Raw genomic sequence first — 17,911 nt, 5'->3', positions numbered from 1 at the left:
ATCCTAACGTTACCTCAGTTTCTGTGTGGTTGCACCTTAAGGTGTCACATCAGGTTTGTGCTTTTCTTCCCGGTGATGTTCCCACACCGACAACACTACACGCTCACATTTTCTCTCTGCAGCATTTTGTTTGAAGTGGGTCCAAATGTCAACCTGTTGTGTTGCCGTCATGTTCATTTCCCTGTGCATAGTCCAATCTGTTGCCAGTGCTTTCACTGTGTGCTGCTGTAATGCCGAATCACCATTAAGATGATTTGAGCGCTCTGCTTTATTGTGCCTCCTCTTTTTCCATCAGTTTTTATCTTTAAACTAACTTGTCCTTTTTGTAGATACATGATATTGCTTGTTGATATGTTCACATCCATTTTTAATGGTGCTGTCTCATCGTACTCTTGTCTTAATCATGGAAGACTAAGGGTGAGGTGTATGCTCTAAGATGTTGGAGCACCGCAAGCTGCCGGAAATGTTTTATTACTCTTTTACATAGTTTCTTCATCTTTCAGAAAACACCTTGATAGATGAACACATTTTCTCCAAAAGATATTCGCTCATTCAGAGCTTTGATGATGGTGGTGAAGAGTTCTGTCCCTCTAAAATCTCCCTTACTTTAGGTATTGGTCTGTATTTATCAAAAGTTTAAGAAGTACTGCAAGAGAAGGAAAAAATAAAATACTTCTGTGATGACATTCTATCAAAGGAAAATGTCAAAACAATGTTACGATGTGAAAAATGTTGCTTTTACTAGTAAATCTACAGAGACTTACCTGCATCTGCGGCTCGCCTCAGTTTTACATAGCTTCCTGGTGACTTTCAGCTCACTCAATGTCTGTCCTCACTGCTCTCATGCTGTCATTTTCTACCACATTAGGGCTCCGGTTTTCAGAGAAAAAGCTCTAAAATCCCACTGTACACCACCTGCTCAGCGGCAAATAGCAGAGAGATGTGGTTAAGAGACATAGTTAGAGACTAACTGAAGAGCAGAGTGGAACATTAAGCAGCTGAAGGGCCTGACATTTCTGTCAGGAGATGGTAGAGACCAAAAATGGAGCTAAAAGGGTTTGGCTATTAAAGTTATTTCTATAAAGAAGTTTCACCTCTCATTCAGTTGGCTGAGAAGAACTAAGGAAGGTTTTCAGACGAGAGGAAAAACATCTTCCAGAACCTCACGCTGCGAAAAGGTTTAGGCAACGGTGATGATGTGTTCACATCGCTGCCCCCAAGTGGCCAAAACAACTCGTTATTGCGGGTTTAACCAGTTTTTCTCTGCTAGAAGAATAAGACACATTTATCAAGTGACTTTTTCTCCTGATCACATGATTAATCACAGGTATAATCAGAGAAGGAATAGTCAATAAGATCAATTCACTACTGGCGGTATATTTACTATTTTTATTATAAGAACTGCACTTAAGTACACTTTTGAGATACTAGTGCTGTTATACCACACTGCTTTTCAGAAACAAATATTGTATTTTTGCCTCGTTATATTTGTTTGATAACTGATGCTTTTTGATGGTTAAACTTTCATGCAATACCTTTACTCTATGGAGTATGTCTACACCACAGGGTATTTCTTTTACTTAAGTAAGAGATGTGAGTACTTCTAACACCACTGGATTAATCCTCCAGCTGCCCTGTTGGGGGTTGACAAATAGAAAATTGACTGAAATGCAAATATATAGGCTATGTAACCCCCCTCTGAGTTAATGTTTTAAATTATAATGCAGCTCTGATAGTACTAGTACATTTATAAAATGGGGATTTTGGTGATCTAATGTGGAATCCAGAGCAGCGTATGTGGTTTGGCTGCAGACGGAGCTTCAGAATATTTTCATGGAAAGTCCAAGCGGCATCATAGCCACTCCACTGGAAACAGACTGGTGGAAGCCAAATGCCAAATGGGCCTGGATGGAAAGATAAATGGATGAGCTGAGGTGAAGGTGCTTGAGGAGAGTGGGTTGGGGACAGCTAGACGGCGCACGGAGACTATTTGGTCACTCGGGATGGAAAGTCTGTCTCTGAGGATTTATTGAGGCAATAAAAGATAAGGTCACTGTGTTGTAGGCTCTAACATTAATGTGCCATTTAATGACCCTCACCATGGAGGAAACTAGGTTATCACTGGTACGGAGATATAACTCCAGGCAGTTCGTTTGTAATCAAGCAAGCGTATGTGTTTGTTCACCAGTGGTGCTTCAGAGGGCTCCCCCAAACATTAAAATTATATATATATATATATATATATTCTTTCTTTGTCTTTGCTGTTTATCCTAAACTTAACCAGCAAAGACAAAGTCCAAAAATTAATGATTTAAAAGTGCACCTTCCCCGAATCAGGAGTTGGATATTGGCCCCTTTGTGTAGATAATGGCCCCCTAAATAGCCCCTGATTCAGAAAAATCCTAGCTCCGCCACTGTAATCAGTATGAAAACTTGTAATAACTTCTTTTATGTGTATGTGGGGGGGACTATAACAACTTATAAAAACTTGTAATAACTTGTAATAACTTGTAATAACTTGTAATAACTTAATTTATGTGCATATGGGAGGGGGGGCTATAAAAAAGTATAAAAACCTGTAGTAACGTATTTTCTGTGTATGTGGGGGCATACAACTTATAAAAACTTATAAAAACTTATAAAACTTGTAATAACTTATTTTCCGTGTATTTGGAGGGGGAATTGAGGTTTTGAGGGGAGGGGGGGAATCCGTCCACCACGCTCTCACCACTTTGCGTTGCTTCCCGCCCCCTGCGTTCAGATCGCCCAATGGGAACAGCGGAAGCTGCCGGCTCGACCAATCGGCGCCGAGAGATGACGGTGAGCAGAAGTTTGGTTTGTGAGTTCGGGACAGATCGAGAGATGAACACGGAGGCTGCGGGAGAAGCGTGGAAGTGAGAGCGGACCATTCAGACTTCTTACCCCCACAGAAGTCGCTTTAACGCGGCTAAAAACAACAGCAGAACCCTCCCCGGTTCTCTCTCTCTCTCTCTCCAGCCCAAGTACCGCGAGTGTGCGCCGGGCCGCGGGGCGGAGGGCGGCAGGTGTTCAGCGGAGGGAGACGCATCGCCTCAGTCGGCTCCCGGAGCCTCAACAGGGTGCACAGGACGGAGGAGAGCGGCGGAACAAAAAACCCCTCAAAAGACCCGCAAAGCTCCAGAGCGGACAACGATACCACACACACACACACACACCGAGTGAGGTGTCCCTTTCTCCCCCGTGTGGACTGCTGCGGAGCACCGCCGAGGACTCCGGACACGGAGCGGGGGAAGGCTCCGGTGTCGCAGGGGAGAGACGCCGCTGCGTGTAACGGTCGATTTTTTTTTTACCCACTTTTTTTTCCTTCAATGAACTCTTCGTTAGCAGCGTGTTAGCATCGCGGCTACACAACTCTGCGGCGGTGCTAACAAACTTAAACGGGCTTTTTTGTGTGTGTTTTTCCCCCCCCCTCTTCCCCGGGATAATAACCTGTTGTGTCATTTCTTCCGTTGTAACCCGAGACGGGCATCACCACCACCACCACCATAGTGCGGCGAGGTAACCTATCTGGTGTCCGAGGAAAGAGTGCCCTGCCTGGGAGAGTGCGGGGTGATTTAGGGGTGAACCGGTTAATTAGCTTAACTTGCAAACCGCAGCCCTCGCTTCTCCATCCCCGGGAAAGACCCCCGGGAGGGGAGAGCTGGTCCCGGGTTGTTCAGCAGACAGACAGCAGCGGTATTCACACAATCAATTAGTGGATTGATTTTTACACACACGCACACACATGTGGGTGATTTGTGTGTTTTATCGCTTCTCTGTTAATACGAGCACCGTCTAAACAGCTAAATGATCCACGGGACAAATCCCCCCGGCGAAGACATCAAAACAAGCGCGGATTTGAGCTCTGATAGCGGGGGAATAAGCCGATAAGTCTAAAACACACTCAACTGTATTAATTCCGTGCTCCGATCAATCCCGAGGAAGATGAGGTATCGCAGGGCGCAGTTGAACCGGGACTCCGCCGCAGCACGTCGGGACCACGGGGCCGTTTTACCGTGAAGACAGACACACCAGGGACCAGAAAGTCTTGCTGAACCCCCCCCCTTCATCTTCATCTGCATCCTCCTCTTTCTCCTGCCGGGTGTTGGACGCCGGAGCTTGGGGACTCATAGCAGGGGACAGCGGTGAACTCTCGGGGGGGAGAAAGCTCGGAGCCGCCGGTGCTGAATCCCGGTGCCCCTCCACCCTGGACCTCCTCCTTCTCAAGAGAGTTGCAGAAAGCGACCGCACTAAGCGGACACGGACACTGTCGTTCGCCCTGCTCTCCTGCGGGATGAAACCGGGAATTAGCTGCCCCGATGGCTCCCCGGAGCGTGCGGAGGGACCCGCAGCGGGGAGCCGGCCGGTGATCACGGGGAGCGGGACGACCCGGAGAGGGGGCCGGTGTCTGCCCGGGTTCGTCCTGCTCCTCCTCGGCAGCTGCTGCCACATGTTGCACGGCCAAGGTAAGAGCTCGGGAGCCCTTGGGTTCAAATGTCAGATGATGCACTAAATAATGTTTACATGGAGAGGCCATTCATACTGTGGCTGTTTAGGCAGGCTCACTTGCCATTGGGACCATGATGAAGAAGGGGAAGAGTGAGATGATGAAGAGGGGGAAGAGTGAGATGATGAAGAGGGGGAAGAGTGAGATGATGAAGAGGGGGAAGAGTGAGATGATGAAGAAGGGCAAGAGTGAGATGATGAAGAGATGGGGAAGAGTGAGATGATGAAGAAGGGGAAGAGTGAGATGATGAAGAAGGGGAAGAGAGTGAGATGATGAAGAAGGGCAAGAGTGAGATGATGAAGAAGGGGAAGAGTGAGATGATGAAGAAGGGGAAGAGAGTGAGATGATGGCTCCAAAACTGGAAACAAGGGTGTGATTTATAAGACCAAGTGTAGCAGTTAGTCTATGGTGTCTGCAGGAGAGTGAGATGGGTGGTAATCAGGTCAACTACATTTCATTTTGTAAATGAAGTCAGGTTTGTGTGGGAGTCAGGATGGGGGGGTGGGGTGGGGGTGGGGGGGATCTATCTCCTACAGTACATGTGTGAATTATTGTTATTGTTATGATGCTGCATACATTGTAGGAGGATGATTGTAAGATTAAGGTATTGAGGATGTGTATGGGGGAATTACAGCCTCCAAGCACTGATAATCCCCCTCTTTGTCAATGACCTGCTTAACTACAGCTCTCGGTGTGGCCCCGAAGCTCACAAATGCACAAACACAAATGCAGCCACGCGTACTGTATTAATTTGAGTTGCCGTCTATTTGTGCAGTATTAACCCTGTTGCACTGGCAGGTCTCCAGATTAGTATGTGTGCCTTGTGGTTGCAGAGGTGGGGGGGTGGGGGTGGGGGTGGTGTAGAGTGTGAAGTAATTGTTGATTACAGCAACTAAAAGAAGACAGATATGATGAGATATCGATTCCTGGCCAGAGCTGTTTCTGGAAATTGTGTGTTGCCATGTTACATTAGTGTATGTGCCTTTTTCTTCTGGAGCCATAGAGAGAGAAAGTGATGGTGTGTGTGTGTGTGTGTGTGTGTGTGTGTGTGTATGCGCGTGCACCACATGGGATCATGTCAGAGTGGCAAAACAAAAGCACCGAAAAGGTCAGGCTGGTGTCAGCACAGTTTTCTCTGGGTCACAGATGGTGTGGTGGGCAGAATGTAAGGCTGAGGGTGATGTGGAGGAGGGGGTCTCTGGAATGTCTTTGCATATGTGTTTGTGTGTGTGTGTCTGTGTGTGTGTGTGTGTGTGTGTGTGTGTGTGTGTGTGTGTGTGTGTGTGTGTGTGTGTGTGTTTGTGTGTGTGTGTGAGAGGTAGGGGTGGGCTATTTGTGAACGCACAGAGAATGTGTGTGGCGTTTAAGTGCAGGCAAGTGTCTGCCTGAGTGTGAAAGGAGGAGGGAGAGAAAGTGATGAGGAGGGAGGGAGTTGGTGTGAGAAGGAGCAGGGGAGCGAGAGGGGAGTGGCAGAGAAGGGGGGGGTGAGGAGGAATAATGGAGTGGTGGTGGTGGTGGTGGTGGTGGTGGGGGGGGGTTAGAGAGAGAATGCGGCGCACCGTGCTTGTCACTCAGAGAGCTGTGCCTGCAGTTCAATCGATGACGACGGTATGACAACACCTCTGCGTGTGTCAAAAGTTGCCCTCCTCTTCCTCCTCTTCCTCCTCGTCCCAGTCTTCACACTCCTCACCATGTTCCCTGCCTCCCCTCCAAGGTGCCGAGGAGGAGGCGAGAGACCGAGGGATGGTGTGGCTGCAGAGTCAGCTCCTTCCGTCCTCCCTCTAATGTCAAGGTCTCTGCAACGGCGCCCAAGTTACCACCGTCCGCCCTCAAACCCCCGACCCCTTTGAGCTTGGGGAGGGGGTTGCCTTGCTGTGAAATGACTGTACCTCAGGACGTCTGGCAGGAGTTGTGTGTGTGTGTGTGTGTGATGGGGAAGGGAGAATGGGAAATTAGTGAAGCAGATTCGTGATGAGGCTGCCGGAGGTGGTGGTGGTGGTGGCGGCGGTGGCGGAGGGAGGTTGGGGTGGGGTTATTGATTTGATAAGCTGTGCCAGGCGGCCAATCGAAGGCTGTAGATTTTCCAGGTTCCGACCCCTCTATCCCCAGCATTTATTAGAACGTTTTATTTTAGGAGGAAAAGGATGAAATTCATGAGCCAAGGTTGATCCTCCTGATCTCTCCCGTCTCTCTCTCTCTCTCCCTCGCTCCCCCCTCCCCCTCCGTCCCAGTCCCTCTTTCACTCTCTCTCTGTCTTTTTCTCAGTCAATCGATGCCCACACCCCTCCTCATAAATGCAAGGCTTTATATACGCCAACTCTCATCTCTTGGAGCACATTTAAATAAGCTCATCGATCTTTCATTTTAGAGTTTAAGTGACGGCAGCATTTTACTGTCTCACTCCTCCTCCTCCTCCTCTTCCTCTCCCCCTTCCTCCACCTCTCATCTGCTCACCTCACCTCCCTGCCTTCCTTATTCATAACCAGTCCCCCCCCCAACACCCCTTCACTTCCTCCCAGTCTCTGAGAGCATTCTGCTCCACAGCTGTTTGACTGATTTACGTTTCCAGCATGGATCCAGACGGAGCCTCATTCTACACTTAATATTCCACATGAAGTCTAGGATGGGGGGGGTCACATTTATCAAACAGTGTTTGAAAATGTAAATCATATTCTATATTACTAACAGGCCAGAGTCCAGAACGCCTGTTAGGGAAAAGAAAGAGAACTTCGCCAGCTGTTACGCAGCTCTGCAGTTTGAAAGTCATGCATTTTGGAAAAATTGGAAAATGATTTTACGAACACCAAATCAAATGGGACCATTTCATATTTTGAATGACATTAAAACAGGAAAATGGCTTCACACAGCAACAGGGATATGAGCAATTAGGGCTGTAATACAGAGAATGGGGAATTATTTTGTCCTATCGTTGCTAATGTGGGTAATGATAATGGTCCATTAGTAGCCAAAGTGTTATAAAAACTACCCATGGTCTTTATTATTGCTCCCCTTGCCCAAGGTAATTGAATAAAATGTGGCTTGAGCATTCCAGCTGTTAAACCATTGCTCTTCTGTCTCGTCTGAATAACACGTTTCAGGTCACAGGTTTTAGGGCGGCTCGCCAAAGTTGAGCTTCTCGTCACGACTTTGGAAGTTGCCTTCAGTTGCGAGGAGGCCAAATGAAGCGTCATCACGCTGTCCCACTTTGTGGATCTGTTAGTGCGATTAGGGCTGATATGACACATGTCATTGGCTCAGCTCAGCCAGAGCCCGATGCTGATTGGACCACACGCACAAGTGAACCGAGGCAACTGATCTGACGTTTGATGGTGGGCTGTAGGATGGGAGAGTTCAAATCAAATAGACTAGCGTGCAACATACACATGTGCACTCTCACACACACACACACACAGACACACACTCACATACACACCCAGTCCCTCTCTGTCGTCATCGTCAAACAGTTAAAGCCGAGGAGGACATTTGCTTAACCAGGCTGTAATTAGGCGAGGGTGCATTAGAAGCCTTGTCTCGTCTTGAGCTGATTATCATTGTCCACGCTGCACAACCTGACCATGACTTCTCCACCTCCGCCACACTCTTTTAAATCGTGTGTCTGCTTCTCGGGTCGAAGACGAGACACAACCATGTCTATATCTAATTGAATTCACAAAAGTCATTTTACATTCAAATAGGACATTAAATAAAAATCTACTTTGAGGCTTAGAATAACTTTTGAGTAAATAAAATGTCAAATACAAGTGAAATAAAGTTCTAGTGGTCATCCACTGTTATGGTCTGTACTTGAGGTCACCATTATATCTTTAAGCAAACGTATATAAATATATAGAGTATCCCTAAATATTTGAAATTACTAGGGGACTTTACTTACTGAGGTCGATTGGTGCGATATGATCAAGAAGCCATTTTGAAATCACAGAAGGAAGTGTAAAGAGTATACTGTTGCATGCACCACTACATTAGCATGCAACCTGAGGGTTTTTCATGCATTTAAACTAAATTTAGTGGTAGGTAAAAAACAATTCCTCTTTCGTTTTTGCACACAGACACAAATCTAATCCTACAGCGGAGCAGCTCAAATCCTGGAGACCTCTGCAGAGATTTACGATTCTGACGGATTGAGTGTGTGCATGTGTATCAGAGAAGGAGAGGAAACAATGAAGAAGAAGACTCTCTGTGTGTGTGTTTGTGTGTGTGTGTGTGTGAGAGATGTCAAGTTAGTCAGGTCCAAGAGGAACTGAGGTCCCTGGTCGACTCCCTTATTTCCTGTCTGTCAGGAGAAACAAATCACCATACTTACACAGCCACTTGACACTTTGTGCTCATATGTGTGAGTGTGTGGTTATGTTTGAGAGGGACAGAGTGTGTGTGTCTGTCTAACTGTCGTGTGTGTACCAAGAGATTTTAGTCTTAGCCGGTCTGCAGACTATACATACAGCATGTGTGGCTGGCATGTGTGTATTTCCGTACGTGTTTCAGATAAGTCCTTAGTGTTTTCTTCTCACAGCAGAAGAAGTGACAGCTATAGAGAGTCAGTCAGAGTATCCTAATGGAAAGTAATCACTTGTGTGTGTGTGTGTGTGTGTGTGTGTGTGTGTGTGTGTGTGTGTGTGTGTGTGTGTGTGTGTGTGTGTGTGTTCAAAGAGAGCGAAGCAGGTGCATCTACTCCATCTTCTTTTGTCCAGGCTCAAACGTTTTTTTGAGGCCATTTTAAGGTCAGATGGGCCGTATTTCCTCGTGCAGCAGTGCTCGTATGACTGCGGTCAGTTCAAGGCAGAGACTATTAAACACTAAATAGCAGCATTGTTGAGCATGTGTGTGAAGTGTATACATGTGTGTGTGTTGGCCCAGTCAGAGCAGTTTCCTATCTTTGTGAAAAGATTCATTTTTATAGACGTTTTCCTCAAAAACATCCTTCAGAGCTTTGAAACATGAGCCAAGTGGGATAAACTCTGGTCTCCCTCTGCCTGCCTCTCTGTCTCGCTTCTTTTTTGCGCTTCTTTTTTTTTGGTGTTTGTTCTCCCGGTATTGTGCCTCTTCTTTTTGGTTTCTGATTCTTTTCTTCCCTGCGTGTATCCCCATAAGGGACTACACAATCCATCGCTGCAGGCCACACAGGTGGAATAGAGGCTGTTTTGCTGTTTAGGCCTTGGTGTCTATTACGTAAGATAGGGGGAGGAGGATGCCATTGATCCTCTGTGTTGGTGTGTTAGGAGTGTGTATGTGTATATCTGTGTCTTGCCGTGCACGTATCAAGATGTTTCGACAGCAAAACATCCAAATAAAGCAAAACACTAGCAAGATATCAACAAGCAAAACACAAAAAAACCAAACCAACCCGACAGACTGAAAAATATGTGCATGTGTGTGCACACACTCTTTCACAACGTTTGTTTTTCAAGGAAAAGTTGAAATCCATGATGCCAGTGGTACCCCTGTTACCACTACGACTACTGGTGCACTGCCCATTTGGAACTGGTTGTTTGTTTGGCCTGTGGTAACGTTGGTTGCAGCTTTCTTTCTGAAACTGTAAATGTGCAGCCGGTTATTTAGCCACAGCAAGTAAAGACCGACTGCTGGTCTCAGAACGCACAATCCTAAACGTCAATACGTCAGTTGTCGTTGCTGTTGTCGTCTTATCGCACTGTTGTTGTGAACGTGCTGTTGTCATGATCAATATCACTGTAGCCACTGCAGAGCGCTGGTCGCCTGCATAGTCAAAGTTTATATTGAACATATCTGAATCCAAATATCATCAAGTTCAACACTGGTGTGAAGTGTGAAGCAGATAAGATGAACGGATTTTGAGATAAGCTTCCCACAGACAGACATACAGAGATTTCTGGAATTATTAGATAGATCGTCATGTATTTTTTATTGCTGAACATTTTTACAAGTTTGTTTTGGACAGTAGGTTGGACCAAGCAAGACATTTACAGACTCACCTAAATAACTAGATTAATAAACAAATACTGTTTCTATGCAGGTCAAATGTGGAAGGTAACTGTACAGTTGCTCTTAATTATGTATTGCTTTTATGTTTTTACAATGCATGACAACATAATCCAGGAATATTAATGCATTAGTTATATGAATTCCCCTGAAAGGTCTATGTCCATGGAGCGGATTAAATGTGGTACAATCACAGGCTCATGATCTGTACAGTTAATCTTTGGTAATTATGTTTTTTTTTTGTCCCATGGAAGTTCCGGAGAAACATATTAAGCCCTTAAATTAGGCCTCCGCAGGGACAACCTTCAAAATACAATGTCTACAGATTTGTGTAAAAACACAGAGAGCAGATTGAGGGACAGGAAGCCCTGACGAACAAATGGCTCAGTGCAAATAGGAACCAAATCAATCCAATCATTGTACGAGAGGAATGTCCTTCGGATGTGAACCTGAGAGAGATGTTTTATTTTGTAATGTGGAGCATTTAACATCTGACTTACATGCATCTTGATATTTTTACAAATTGAACAAGACGGTGACCTCCACACGCCTGTTGTGTGCAGTTTGCCTTTGGGTCATGGATGCACCCAGAAGTAATTAACTCATAATTTATTGGTTAAATGTGATAAATAACGCATTTTCATGAATGAGCCATGAAATGTCAAGAACAAGACTTTGCCGTACAAATGAATGCAAGTTACAAACTAATTTAATAAGACCTCTGGCTATTGTGGAAGCAGAATGGCTGGGGAATCAAAGAAAGAGAAATGATTTCCACTGTTGAGGAGTGACAGTGTGATACTTAGCAGCCTATGTAAATACCACAGTTACTAATTAAATGTGTCACTGATCTGCTGTGCCCACACATTACAATATAACACAATTACTACTGTAAAGTTTTTTATAACTTAATGCACTGATATGAAGTGATAAAATGTATATTATACTGACACTATATGTGGTTATAATAAGACATGGGATTTTTTAATTACTCTGGCTCATTAGTCCTGGTTAGGTTGAAAACTGCAGTGGGAATTTACGATGTCACAAAACTAAGGGATCTAATATAACGATCCTAGTGCATGAACTACTATGGCTAGTTTAACGGCAGGATAAAAGGTTGTAATGGGTCAACGGGTGGCCATGGGTGTGTTTTGGGCATAACATTCAAATAAGTAGCATCTTCCATTCCCTGCCAAAGGTGTGCTAGCACCTTGGTGGATTGCTTAATCCTCGATTTTCCAGCTAGTGACAAAAAAAGCGAAAACTAATCTTCTTGCACATGTACAGATTTCATCTATGTGTGTAACAATTAGAGTGTATGCACATTGTGTATCCAGCGAGGTGCACATAAGTATCTCGACAATGTGTCCTCAACAAAACGCCAAAATGGATGGAAACATGACAACTGCGTCAGTGGGAAACTAGCAAAGACACTTGCTTGGCAGAGTTGTGCCCGGTGTGAAATAGGGCCCAAAGTACCAATAAGAATGATAACAGGTCTATAAGACATCCTGTCCAAATGGAGGAACAGGAGAGTGGAGCTGTCAGTCAAACCCCATTTGTCCACTTCCACATAGTCCTGAGGAGAGTCGGAAAACACAAATCTAAAGCCGTTAAGCTTCACAGCACATCACTAGTAAAACTAACAGACTCACAAGTTAAGGAGACGATAAAAAAAACTTAAAAAAAACATTATGATTTCAACTCAGCCTCTTTTTTACATTGGTGAGTACAATGGAAAGAAAGAAACGATCCTCTACCTTATCCATTATTTCCAGGACACCTTGTCATAGATGATAACCTTTACATCACCTACCACCGAGGCATATCAGTGTTTTAATACACATTTCCTACATAATAAAACAGTTTGCACAGTTAGACCTACGTTAAAATGGTAGAGCGGGTCCAATTTAAATGCTATTTAGAGCTGATTAGCTTTGCATTCAGGAGACATAGGCTGTGTTACAGCCTTTCTCTAATTTAATTGACATAAAGTGTAAAAAGTCCCTTAATGTAATCGAATGAGAAAAAGTTATGAAAGGAGCAACACCCAAAAACCTTGACCAGCAATACTTCATTTATTTTCTGAATTGGCTGACATTTTTTGTGGAATTTAATATTGCCTGATTATTCACGCTTGAGATCTTTGTGTATTTTGTTCCCAAAGCATCTCATTTAAAAAATAAAAGACATGAAAAGCAGGGGAACTAAGGGCTTTAAAAAAAAAGAAACCTGTCACACTAGACCTTGTGATTATCAGGTATGCTCTTTCAAAAACGTACAAATACTCTCATGGATTCTTGTGCCTGAGAATATTTTTTTAATCTCACATCACTGATTTGTTTTTTGAGATAACCCACATGTGATAAATGGTTACATCCCCCTCTGACTATTTTCAGTGTTTTTCCGAAGCAGCCAGAGGAAGATGAGACAAGAACTAATAAATGAAACCGAGAGCCGCTGTGACAGTTTCATCATATGCGGTACATTTTATGGGGCTTAATGATATTAAGAACTTTGAACCCAGTTATAGCAATAAACAGTGCAAAGTTGTATGCAGCCAAACAACTCTCGCGAAGACAACACGCAGCCTCCAGGGGATTAATCTCTAATCAAGGCAATAATTACACGGGTTCCACATGCGAAAACAAAATATCCGTGGATCTTTGTTCGGCTCTTATATTGCAGGTTGTGTTCTGTACCATCCACACTTTCTGAAAAGATGACACTGTGACCGTATCTCTTAAGAAAAGTATTCCCATGTCAGCAGTTTGCTTCTTTTTCTCCAGGCCATTATTTTCTTCCTACTCAAGGCCTCTGCTTAGACTGCCCACTTAGTGGGGAGATAAATGTGAGGAGATCTTCGCAGGAATATTTGCAAAGCGCTTTCAGATAATTACTCTTAATATTTGTCTTCAGTCATCTTATTTTCAAGATTGCTCTGAAGAAGAATGAGAAGGAAATGAATGAATGACAGTGAGAGAAAGATGCAACAAAACAAATTGAACTTTTAATGCAGTGCTGGCAAACAAAGCTACGTTTAACACTTGGTATCATTCATCAGTCGTGTGATATTATTTGACTAATCTTCTGCCAGACGCTCTTTTAAAGTGCACTGCCTTTGAACACAAATAATTTACACAGACCTAAATGAAAGTCCATTACAAGATTGTTAGACTCTAATATGAAAATTAGGTTTTTAGTTTTTGCATATATTACTCTCCATCTTCTGTTTGAAACTGGAAAATCCGGTTGTGGATTCTCACCATAACAAAAACCAAACTGTCATGTTTCCTGAAGTGGTTTTTTACACTGTGAAAACTTGTGGAACTGATATTGTGAGAAGTGTCTTGTCATTAATGGCCCAAGACCGGGTCCAGATTGGGACACAACATCACGTATCCAAACCCTTACATGTAACCGTATACATGCACTTCTTATCTGGAAATATTGTACATGTTGAAGCAGTTAATCTACAGCAAAGTTCATACAGTGAAGACTACACATGAGCAAATTAATTTTCTTAGTAATTAGTTTGCCTGCAGTTACTATAATACGGATACGGATGCGGATAGGAAATCTTAGGTGGTGAATGCTGTGCCCTTCTCTTGATGGAGCTCTCACCACACACATACTGTACATTGTGTACGAGACGCGTGTTCTGCATACATAGTAGAGCCTGACCGATTTATTGGTTGGCTGATTTAAAATCTGCTGATATGAGCCTTTCACAGACACATCAGTGTTTATGTTTGTCGATATGCGCCAATACGAAAACTTATTCCACTGAATAACCGATGCAGAAAATATGTGCGCTGTTGCTTACATTGCGTCTCAAGCTCTGGGTGGCGACTGAAGGAAAGAAGTCGTGAATACAAGCAGCCAGATATGAGTTTTTCTCTGTCAGGTGGCTGGACTCAGCCTCAGAGATGGGGTGAGGAGTTCGGACATCCAGAGGGAGCTTGGCTAGTGGCTAGTTAAGGTGGTTTGGGCATCTAATCAGGATGCTCCTGGGTTCCTTCCGTTGAAGGTTTTTCTGGGTATGCCCCAACTGGGAGGAAACCCCAACTGGGAGGAGACCCCAGGGTAGACCTAGAACTCACTGGTAGGGTTACATATCCCATTCTGCCTGGGAACTCCTTGGGATCCCTCAGGAAGAGCAGGAAAGCATGGCTGGGGAGAGGGATGTCTGGAACTCCCTTCTTTACCGGCTACCTTTCCGACTCAAGCTTGGATAAGTGGAAGACGACGGATGGACAGATGAATGGAGCTGAGGAACCTGAATGTTACCGTACATACAGTATGTTGAAATGCATGAGGAGAATACTCAGTATAGGACCGTTGACTCGCTTTAGAATGATTTCATCTGGATTTATTGAAGGTAATAACATCTTTGATGCTTAAAATCACAGAGTTCAGGTTCCTGACACATACAAATGGAACAGATTTGTATTTACAGGAACAACTGGGGTAAATAAAATAGCAGGTGACTGGAGATACATCAGACAAACGCACATTCACTCTCTACTAACACCTGGGAAAAGCTTTTTAATCCCCTTTCTCTTCCTGCCAGTTATTTAGTGGCAGCACTAGATTAGTTAAAGGCTCAAGAGCAGTCTTATAGTGAGATGAAGAAAGTGACTCTCCTCCCTTTATCCAGCTTGCTTCAGTCAGCATTGGGATTCGAACTGGCAACCTTCCAGTGGCTCATACCGCAGGCTCTCTCTTTATCTCTGCACGTTATTTTTTACCTCTCTGATTCTTTTCTTCCCATCCGCCGGAGCCATTTTTACAGTGGCATTCACTGGATGTGGATTCATACGCTGTGTGCATTTTTCAGTGGGAGAACATCAAATGTGGCCCCCTCCCTGCGCTCCCCGCACCTGCACCTGGCTGTGGCTCTGTTATTTGTTTGTGTATATTTTCATTTGTGACGGGGCCATCGGGCTATTTGAATGGGATCTTTGCATAGTGAATCGCCAGTCACGGGATATTACTGAGGTCAGCTGGGTGTGTGTGTGTGTGCATGTGTGTGTGTATGGGGGGCATTGTGTGCGTATTAGAGCAGCATGATTTACTTGTTCAGTGCAAAGGCTTTTACGCTGCTGCAGGTGTGTGTTCTCAGCTTGATGCTTTTGATCTGCCACAGGTGTTTGAGAGGGTGGCTGTGTGTGTGTGTGTGTGTGTGTGTGTGTGTGTGTGTGTGTGTGTGTGTGTGTGTGTGTGTGTGTGTGTGTGTGTGTGTGTGTGTGTGTGTGTGTGTGTGTGTGTGTGTGTGTGTGTGTGTGTGTGTGTGTGTGTGTGTGTGTGTGTGTGCCTTTGTGTCACACTCGTCTATGAATGGTGATTTATGCTATAGACTCAGAGCATAAAAGGCCCTTTTTGATCTCATCTAGAAATAGAAGTAGTGTACTGTATGAGTGTGTCTGGCCAGAGGTTTTTAGCTTAGTTCTTTGATCCAACCCAGAGTTATGCATACCTCAGTGGGAACTGAGCCAACAGTATGGAGATCTGGCTTGCAATACAGAAGTGTGTGTGTGTGTGTGTGTGTGTGTGTGTGTGTCTGTTTCTGTACAAGTGTATGTGTGGAAAGCGTATGGCCAGAATCAAAAAGTGGTGGCCTGCGTTTGTACTGCATGAATATGAGTGTGCTGGAGCTGCACACTGCCAAATAACCCTGATGTTTTGCATGTCGGTATCTGCCTCATCAATAAAATGTCCAAACTCTGCTCCGTCTCCAGACTGATGGACAGTCCTGGGAGTCCAGTTTTGGCTCTGTCTTTTACTGCGCTTGTTATCCAAAATGGCCCGGGGAACGTAATGACATTTTTGGATGGTTAAGTGATACACATTTAGAGGACAGGAGATAAAATTCCCAAACATAAGTCCCTCTTGAAGACATTTAAACAGAACCAAATCAATTTTCAGTCCATTTCCTGTATATACACTGATTATGTCTCTGTTTGCCTCTATTCTGGGACTCGAACGTTCAGATTGATACCCAGTAAATAACTCATAACTCATTTCCAAGATAACATACCATGTTTATATTACAGAGAATCATATCACAATATAGAATAGCACATTTTACATTGATTATGAAAACATTCTCTTACAGTCACTTTCTATCAAGGCAAAGGGAGACATCTTGAAACCAATGGCGATTGTGATGGGATGCAAGTGCTGCAGTATAGGTCTTAACCACCACCTCCTCCATGTTAGTGGATGGGACATGGACTAAACGTGACTAGATGTGTCGTCCATCTTTATTTACAGTGTGTGGTTGTCAGATATGGGGTCACGTGGAGCAGATGGATGGATGAGAGAGGACTGCACAGAAATGAACACACGTAATCAAAACAAAGTCTGAGATACTCAGTCAAGATGGATGAAGTGAGTTCCTCAAAGAGAAAGACTAAGGATGCTCTCTTACTTCATCTTCCTCTCCAGCCGTTCCACATCCTTCTCTTCCTCCGTCCCTGCCTGTGTTGCATCTTTTGCTCCTTTCTACCACTTACTTCTCTCCTCCACTCTCTGTAATTGGGAAGGGGAGGCGCACACACATTCATCTTATTAAGTACACACACACACACACACACACACACACACACACACACACACACACACACACACACACACACACACACACACACACACACACACACACACACACAGTTTGTAAACCTGTAGTGAAATGAATGTGTGTGTGTGTGGGTAGAATCACAAGACATCTCTCTCAGGATTCACTTTATCTTATGAAAGTAGGAGCAGAACGAGGGAAAAAAACCCAAACAAATGAAAATAAAATGGAAGCATTCAGGCGAAAGAGAGAAATTAATTATCCTGTTTGCTTCTTGATGCACACCCTTCACTTCTGCCCTGTGCCGAGCTGCTGCAGACTTTGCACACACAAGTGAACAATGCAGGACACACACACTCACAAAAAGAGACACCCTCACAACCTCATTTATATTATTAGTACTGTGGTTGTGTTTGACTCAGCAAAATGTTCATGATAGTCAATTGTGCCACTCAGTGTTTTGAGTGGCACAAAAACTATAAGGGGGGTCAAATTAATAATAGAGTAGAATTGATAAAAAGAACCCAGTGATAAATTATGGTAAATCAAGCACATACAGGTATAGACAGTCCAGACTGAAAGTATTAAGAAAGTTAAACATCTTTTGCCTTCCAGGCTCTGTGCTTCAGCACTTTCAATTTGAAGAAAAATAATGGATCCTCCACTGAAGTGCTAAGTCTCAGCTTTTATTTGAGTAGTTTTAGTACTTTATATCAATATTGAAATGTGTGGGAGACATATTCCTTTTAAAACACAGTGCCCTAACAGCAAGTGTTTCAGGGGAACGGGCATTTAAATACTAAATACTTCCGAGGAAAGAAAAGCAGCTG

At 44.2% G+C, this 17,911-nt stretch overlaps 1 protein-coding gene across 2 annotated transcripts in view; it reads left to right on the top strand.

Moving 5' to 3' along the window:
• The first annotated feature begins 2,865 nt into the window (after positions 1 to 2,865).
• sdk1a (sidekick cell adhesion molecule 1a) overlaps positions 2,866 to 17,911 on the top strand; it is a 231,817-nt gene continuing 216,771 nt past the window's right edge. For both annotated transcript variants that reach the window (XM_035172087.2, XM_035172078.2), the window contains exon 1: positions 2,866 to 4,484. In XM_035172087.2, the coding sequence (XP_035027978.1) occupies positions 4,313 to 4,484 (172 nt within the window). In that variant the 5' untranslated portion in view covers positions 2,866 to 4,312. The remainder of the gene's footprint in view (positions 4,485 to 17,911) is intronic.

Source organism: Hippoglossus stenolepis, chromosome 2 (genome assembly GCF_022539355.2).
Source record: "Hippoglossus stenolepis isolate QCI-W04-F060 chromosome 2, HSTE1.2, whole genome shotgun sequence".
NCBI classification, from domain to species: Eukaryota; Metazoa; Chordata; class Actinopteri; order Pleuronectiformes; family Pleuronectidae; genus Hippoglossus; species Hippoglossus stenolepis.
This window is presented reverse-complemented; position numbering and strand designations above follow the sequence as displayed.